General features: G+C 43.3%; 1 protein-coding gene across 1 annotated transcript; it reads left to right on the top strand.

Annotated features, from left to right (window-relative positions):
- The first annotated feature begins 651 nt into the window (after positions 1-651).
- On the top strand, positions 652-1,423 carry LOC147902076 (lachrymatory-factor synthase-like). Its single transcript, XM_087375355.1, has one exon. It carries the CDS (start codon positions 685-687, stop codon positions 1,183-1,185), a length of 501 nt encoding a protein of 166 aa, XP_087231481.1. The 5' UTR covers positions 652-684; the 3' UTR covers positions 1,186-1,423.
- The last annotated feature ends 6,455 nt before the right edge of the window (positions 1,424-7,878 follow it).

The following is a 7,878-nucleotide window of genomic DNA, read 5'->3' as shown; positions in this document are numbered from 1 at the left end:
ATGAATGCGTAAGTAAATTGTATATCCTCATATAAAACTTTCTTATAGGGCCAAACAAGCGAACATGCCGGAAGATAAAAGATACACACAGACATGCACTTGCGCACAAAGACATCCACATCGTTGTAATTTGTAAGATAATCAAGATGCATTGTTATGACGTTAGCGCGTATCGATGACACGCAAACTCCTTAAAAAAATGCATTATTAGAGTACCGCGACTTGAGGACACGCAAATGCATTATTAGATGCAAACTCTGTTTAGAGTACCGCGACTTGAGGACACGCAAATGCATTATTAGATTACCGCGACTTGAGAACACGCAAACTCTGTAAGAACTTTCAACCAAAATCGGGCGCATTTCAACGGCAGCAGCGCGTCGATAAAGCTATGAATTCCAATGCAGTGACGAAGAAGTTTCCATGCTCTTGTAAAATGTGTAGACTCCTGTAGAGTGTAGACGAACTTATACATATATATATAGAGAGAGAGAGAGAGAGAGAGAGATAGATATACAAGGCGCGGAGGAAAGCGTAACGTGGTTTTCGAGTACGCGTAAGGATCTGACGGCATCGTGCGACATTGAGGTGTTGTTTCCACGATATAAAGTAGTGATAAGCGATGCGCAACAAAGACAGTCGCACCACCATTTCTATACAGCTACAAACTTGCAGTTTCAATCTATGGCAGACACGCAAAGCGGACGCCTGTGGACGAAATCCTTCCATTGGATCATTGCCGCTCCAAGGGAGGACGTATGGGCAATCACAGGAGACTTTGTGCGCATAGACAAATGGGCTCCGAGTCTCGTGGCCAAGTCTGTGTTAGCCGAAGGGATCGCACAAAAGCCAGGGTGCTTGCGCTATGTGGAGGGGCACAAGGATCCTTCGTTGGGAGGGTCCGCTAATCTGTATGCCTTCGAGAGGCTACTGGAGATGGACGCTGAGAACTGTCGGTACAAGTACAATGTGGAGGCGATGTGCAGTCGGATTCTGCAGGAGGTGTTCGTGGGATACACAAGCACGGTGCAGCTGGTTCGAGTGGGGGAGAACTGCACGCGGATGTTGTGGAGCTACGAGGCTACTCCTGCTGCGGGCATTGCCGAAACGCTTCACAACGTGGTAGTGCAGTGGTTGTATGAGACGGCTGTAGGCGACCTCAAAAAGCAGCTCCTGCTGCCATGAATCAGAGCGCGCTCCTCTCTCTCTGCTCTCTCCCACAGACACACCCACACACACACACACAACACACATCCAGACATGTTTACAACCCGGCTTTCATTCTCCCTCTCACACACATGACCCACATACATGTTTCAGGCCATGCACACAGTCTGATGCGCCTGACCGTGCAGGCACTCGTTTCGTTAATAAATTTCATTCTTGCCTTTAGCAAGGCTATCACGTGGTGGATTGAATTGCCCTGCTTTTAGCAGGGCTATGTCTTATGTAAATACAACTTTTATTTTTAGTCTTAAATACTTGGGCAAGGCAAGACGATTGTGAAGCCTCGCTTTTTGAAATAACGACCCGTCTACGACAGGCTAGAGACCCTGCTCCATTGGGTCTCTAGGCGGGATCTTTAAACGTCTTTAATTTCAAGAAATAAAATTTCAAATTGTAAGACCCTTCTAGTGTAGGCACAACTTGTCCTAGCTCTATGCTCAGTTTACTCAACTATTCAGCTCGATGACTGGCCATATAATGTTGATTGAGAGGCAAAGAATTTGTATAAAAAATTTCAAACCCCCCATCATAGACACACGCACTCTCTCTCCCTCTCTTTTCCTTTTACTCTCTCTCCCTCTGTTTTCCTTTTCTCTCTTCCTATACGATAAGGCCAGGGATTTAAAAAGTACATTTTTTAAAATAAAAATATGTACTTTTCTATTAAAGAACACGGCCTAATGCCCTGAACACCAAAAAATGTGATTCTTTACACTCGTTGTCGATCGGGAGCATACTACGCGGATATAATCTTAGAGCATGGTATAATGTCCGGATTATCATGCAAAGACCAAGCGGTATGAGCTACCCCACACGGTCTCGCATCAATATCGCATGGTTATTTTTAGGGTGCTATAAGACACCACAGGGTAATTCACCTATATCACACGGTAGATGTCATATCGACATGTGTGCCATCGTGGATCGTCCGATTCACATTGATATGCAATCTCGAACGTTGACATATCGTCTAGTACGTTTCCATAGCCTTTAGTGTCAGTCAATCGGGCTAGGTGATGACCTGCCTCGGCCAGTCAGATTCACCTCACCCTGGTTGACTGTCAAGAGGCTGTTTGAGAGGGGGAGAGAGAGAGTGGGGGAAGAGAGAGAAAAGAGAGGGAGGGAGAGTAAAAGAGAGAGAGGGAGAGTAAAAGAGAGAGAGAGAGAGAGAGAGAGAGAGAGAGAGAGAGAAAGAGAGAGAGGGAGAGATGCCCATTTATGTATCAGTCAGGCCAAGAGATGATCCGCTTCGCCTGATCAGATTCGCCTCACCTCGATTGATGTTTGTAATAGTAAAGGGGTGATGGCTCGCATCTGCTAGTCGGTTTCCCCCTCTTTGATCTTCTTATATATCATATCTATCTATGTATATAGGTGTCAGTAGAGTCAAGTTTTATCCGGATGATGGCCCGCTTTTGTCGGTCGGTCCGTCTCGAAAAAACTCTTTCCAACTGGATGTGTGATTGGAAAAGATAATCTAGATCATCTTGGTTATGTGATGCTGTTATATATTTCCTATTCTTGCCTCCACTAACTAATACATTGACACTTGATAGTGACTTTACAAAATTCGCTCTATAATAGTAGATCATGTAGTGATTGCTATAGTAGTAGATTATGTCGTGAGGTACAAATTACTTGATATAATATAGAATTTCCTTGGAAAGGACTTAGTAGTTTAATCTAAGGATTAGAAATCGTGACTCATGTGAAAGTTATTTAGAAACATTAATGATGTTGCTTTTGAGTGCTTTAGGTTACACTAGCATTGCAAATTTGCATGTGTATTTTAGATGTTCTTTATTTTTAAGTTTGAGTGCTTACAAAACAATCGTTGCATGCACTAGATCACTACACACCCATCCTTGATGGCAACACAAGAGCAGTTGAAGAATGAGATTCAAATGCCTGTCCGTAAGACAACAATCAAACGCTTAATAGGATTGAGTGACGAAGAAATCCATGCCCATGCAAGCTCAAAATTTTAATGCGATCAAATGGTTTCCCGAATATTTGACCTTATGTACTTGAGCTAGCCCAATTGTGACCTCGAATGGCATGGTCGGATGTTAAAGTGATACTTGATCAATTTATCCCTCAAGTGTTTGGAGATCCAGTAGGATAATGGGAATTATATGCAAAGGTGAGCAATGTAGCCTTGCCTGTCAATGGAGAGAATAAGCTTCCACTCTGGACGATTGAATGGAAGGCATTGCAGATTTCTAATCGTAGAAAAAATGTGAATGAGAAAGTGTCCGTTGGAAAGGCAATAGCCAGTGCCCTGGTCCATATGACCAAGATGGCTAGTGGATTACAAGAAAATGCCAATCCAGCCCAAGCAAAAGGGAGAGCACGAATAGAACTATGTATTGCATTTGGCAACATGTGCAGCCACACAGTATACATTCCATTGCAAGCATTGAACTTGCACGAACTGGTGGGCAAGGTAGGAGAAGGGAAGGTATTCAAGATACAGGTCGTGAGTTTCCCAGGTGTTAGGCCAACATCATGGTATGCTGGCAAGAAGAGTAATAGAGACGATGCCCATGCTCATTTGGCACTAAAGAATGAGCTAGCGATGACAGTTGTCCATAGAGCTTTCTGTCGCGTAGTAGGTTACTAACACACCGAAGAGCTCTTGGTCATCACTCCGTTTTTCAATGGTGGAAGTGTGCACGATATGCTGATGTGTCTCCCAAAGTGGTGCAGGACATATGCGAGATGGGTTAAGACCACGCATCCCAAAGAAGAACCTCGCTTTGACTGGAACTCTCCACTCACCAAGTTGTGATCAAGGTTGTTATGTCATTATTGATTGTCCGTTGCTGCTACTATTGCCAGTGGTTTGAAAGGAGTTCATGAACAAAGATATGCGCACACTGATCTGCAAGCAACCAACTACATGCTGGACTTCAAGAGGGATGACAAGTTTGTCCGAGTTGGGATTATTGATTGGGGCAGCCTCCCTCAGCCTTCCCCTCAACCTTCCCTTTAGCCTTCCCCTCAACCTTCCCCTAAGCCTTCCCCTCGGCCTTCCCCTCCCCATGAGAGCACTCCCCTGATCGAGCAACATATCTTTGAGAACCTCCCTTCCCCTCAGCCTTCCCCTCCACATGAGAGGACTCCCCCGTGCGAGCAAAATGTATTCGATAACCTCTTGGACATAGAGAGGCTTCCTGAGGGCCAACAGAATGCTAGGAAGAGCATAATCTTCCCTCTCCCAGTGATACAACCCATCATAGAAATGGTACCTGTGCCCATAAAGAGGGTAAAGCAGATGCCGAGGAATCTCCATCCCAAATAAGGACAAAGCTCAAGACATCCACGAGAGGAGGATTTGTAGGAGGATCAACGTAGAAAAGAGCAATGCAAGAAATTCAAGGCAGACAGGAGGCCGTGGGACCATGTTCGGGTACTTGTAAACAAGAAGCCATATAGAGAAAAGCCAGGAGCGCGGGCCCTAAGGGAGATCAGACAAATGTAGAAAAGTACCAACAACTTGATCCCGCGTTCTCCCTTCCAACATGTAGTACGAGAGATAGCAGAAGGATATAAGGATGATGTGTGATTCAGCACAGGAGCTATGGGGGTGCTCCAAGAGGCTGCGGAGCAAGTGACCACCACTCTGTTTGAGGACGCCAACTTGTGTGCCATCCACACAAAGCACATCAAAATCATGGACAAGGACATGGCTTTGGCAAAGCGGCTACAGAGTGACCCAAGTTGGAAGCCCTAGATTCTCTTGCTGCCTACTCTTAGGACTTAGACCACCCCCTGCCCTTGAAGGCACTATCTTGTATCTAAGGCCCAAGGGCCGATCTTTTTTAATTAAATTTATCCACATTCTCTACACTATCATTTATGACTGAAGTAACTGATCATTTTAATGTAAGTTTTGAATTTTGTTAAATCCTAAAGTAATTTCACCGTCGCGTAGAAGGGAAAAGTGTCCAAGATGTTGCCAAGACCCTAGAAAGCCTAAAACCTACCATGGCATGAATTTGGGCATTTTGGACTTGGCCTAAAACCTGCCATGGCATGAATTTGGGCATTCTAGCAAGTCTAGAATGCTCGAATTTGCACCGTGGTGCGTTTTAGGCTTTCTAGGATCCTGGCGACATCTGTGATGGTGAAATTCCTTTAGGATTTGACAAAAATGAACTTTTGATACCCATAATTGGCGAAAATGATACTAAATTAGCTAGAAATGTATTAAATTAACACAATTAAAATGATGGAGAAAATATATCATCGACGACTTAAACAAAGTACAATGGAATTCGTGACGAGCAACAATAACTTAAAACAAATAATAAAGACATGTAGTCATGTATCCATTGAAATATCCATTTAAATATATGTTTATATACAAAAGGCCTCACAGGCTATCTTTCTTCTTGGCTAGTTCAATTACATTGAGAATAGGGGTCTTTGAATCCCCTAGTGGATTCCTAGATATAGATGTAGCTGCAACAACACTAGCATCCTCCTTTCCTACTGCCAAAGACATAGTCGTTGTGCCATCAATTCCCTGCCATGAATGTTCGATCCAAAGGCATTGCTAGTAGAGGCCGTGTACCAAAATGACTTTGTTAGCATTCCAAGTAATGTTGGAGTATCCGATAGCGTGTGACACTGCCTTGCACTTCAGCAACTCCGAAGGAGCTCGCGGAGAAATTTTGCTATGAAAGACCACGATATGCTCTGCAACTTTGCCAAGGTAATGGGCCAAAGAATGATCATGCCGAAATGCGCTGTGAACATTACCCCGTTGAGATGAGAATTCATCAAGCTCAAACGTGTCTTGCAACAATTCAACAAACATTAGAAGACCGATAAAACAAATTACACCAAAAGAACATCGTCAGCTTCTATCCCTTCCTCATTTGCAATGTTGATGGAACCAGGTGATGTGTGATGTTCCATTTGGGACGTGGACGCTTTCTCCTAACCTGTGTTGGAGGTGGAAGCTTCTGCATGAGAGGGTTGTGTATCATATACAGACATGTCTGCATTCCTCATTGAAACCAGTGTCATCAAGAGAAACTCTTCCATTGTCTAGTCTTTGGAATCTAAAACCTCAGGATCTTTGACACTTGTGTTAACATTAAACCCGATAGGACTTCGAGTGCCTTATCCTCTCGTAGTCTAAACAAAACCTCTATGTCATGGAGGAATACGTACTCTTCTCCATCGATGAGATGAGGGGTGACAAGGACCATAATTATGAGTTCGGATCAGTGGCCTCTGATGCAAATTCTTGCTCTACTGGGGGGTCTTGGAGTAGGCTCAATGCTTAAGCAGCTTCCATCTCTTATGTTGCATCATCAAGACTCTCTTCCATATACATGTCTGAGTCTCTAGTCTAGGGACAACCAGATCAGTAGTCCTACTAGAGGGGGTGCTAGACGATGAGGCTTCTTCCTCTAAATTCTCTTCTTGGAGAAGGAAGATGAATGTCATCTTCCATGAAAGGAATTTGGTGATTGTATATCCTGTGATCCCCACATCTAGGATGTCTTGAACTTCGACTGTCCTAAACCCTTCCTCTGTAAGGTTGTCACAAAAGCGGGCCAAGTGCTTTACAAACTTGGGTTCCTCTACGAACATATACTTTATGTAATCTATGGGAACCCATCTCTTTGAAGAGTGGTCAAGTGTATAATCAAAATTTGAGAAATTATCTTGCATGTAAAGGATGAGATCTAAGAAGTCATCCTTGGCTCGCATATATGTGCCTACAATATCTAAAGTCCTATCAAACACTAAAAATAATTCTTCCTCACAATCTACAAATGTAGTTCATGAGATGAAATCAAAGAACACAGTTCTAGCTAAATCCATGGCAAATAGCAGTTGATGGAGGGAGTAACTTTTGAGGATGGGAGTTTCTATGGCTATCTAAATGTGAAAGTGAGAATGTGATGTAAAAAGGGCTCTTACCCCTTAATATATATCAAAACCCTCAAAATTAAAATTTATCATAAAATCCCCAAAATTTTTGAAAACATTTGCCATGAACTGAAAGGATAAAACATTAAAAGAAATAACATTTTAATTTAATTGTCCATCACCTTTTGAAGCAATAACTAGGATTTGATAGACAAAAAATTAAATGTTGCACTAGTCAAACACATTGTTAGCGATCTTCAAAGTTGTAGGAGTCCTACATGAAATTGGAACTATGCATGCACTTCTCCACACGGCGGCTGATCTTATCACCATTTAAGGTAAAGTAGAAGGAATCTGACATGCCATCCTCCATGAGCAATAGGTGTTCTCGCACATCCCTTAGAGTCCATTGCGATGTGACATTCACATTCTTGACATCTCCCTCTTCAACATCAATAGACAAACTTAGCCTTGTTAGATATGCTCAATGCCCCACCTTCCTGGTAACCACCAGTGGTCCAAGGTGCTCAAGTTGTAAGGCCCCCATATGAGGAGAAGCCATGTGTGAGCCCGGACACTGGATGGATCCTAACTTGCATGTCAGATAAGGTCTATCAATAATAATGAGACTGTTGATGGTAGAAAGGTGATCTATGTGAATCTAGCCTATGGGCTAGGTAGGGTAGGTAAGCTAGTAGCACAACGAGGCACATTGTTTTGATTGTGTAGGGGCCCCTTATTGTTGCTGGGGCCCGAGGC

Source organism: Dipteris shenzhenensis, chromosome 5 (assembly GCF_047967505.1).
Source record: "Dipteris shenzhenensis isolate YYH24624 ecotype China chromosome 5, Dip_SZ_1.0, whole genome shotgun sequence".
Classification (NCBI taxonomy): Eukaryota; Viridiplantae; Streptophyta; class Polypodiopsida; order Gleicheniales; family Dipteridaceae; genus Dipteris; species Dipteris shenzhenensis.
The sequence above is the reverse complement of the archived record's forward strand: the minus strand, read 5'-3'. Positions and strand labels throughout refer to the sequence as shown.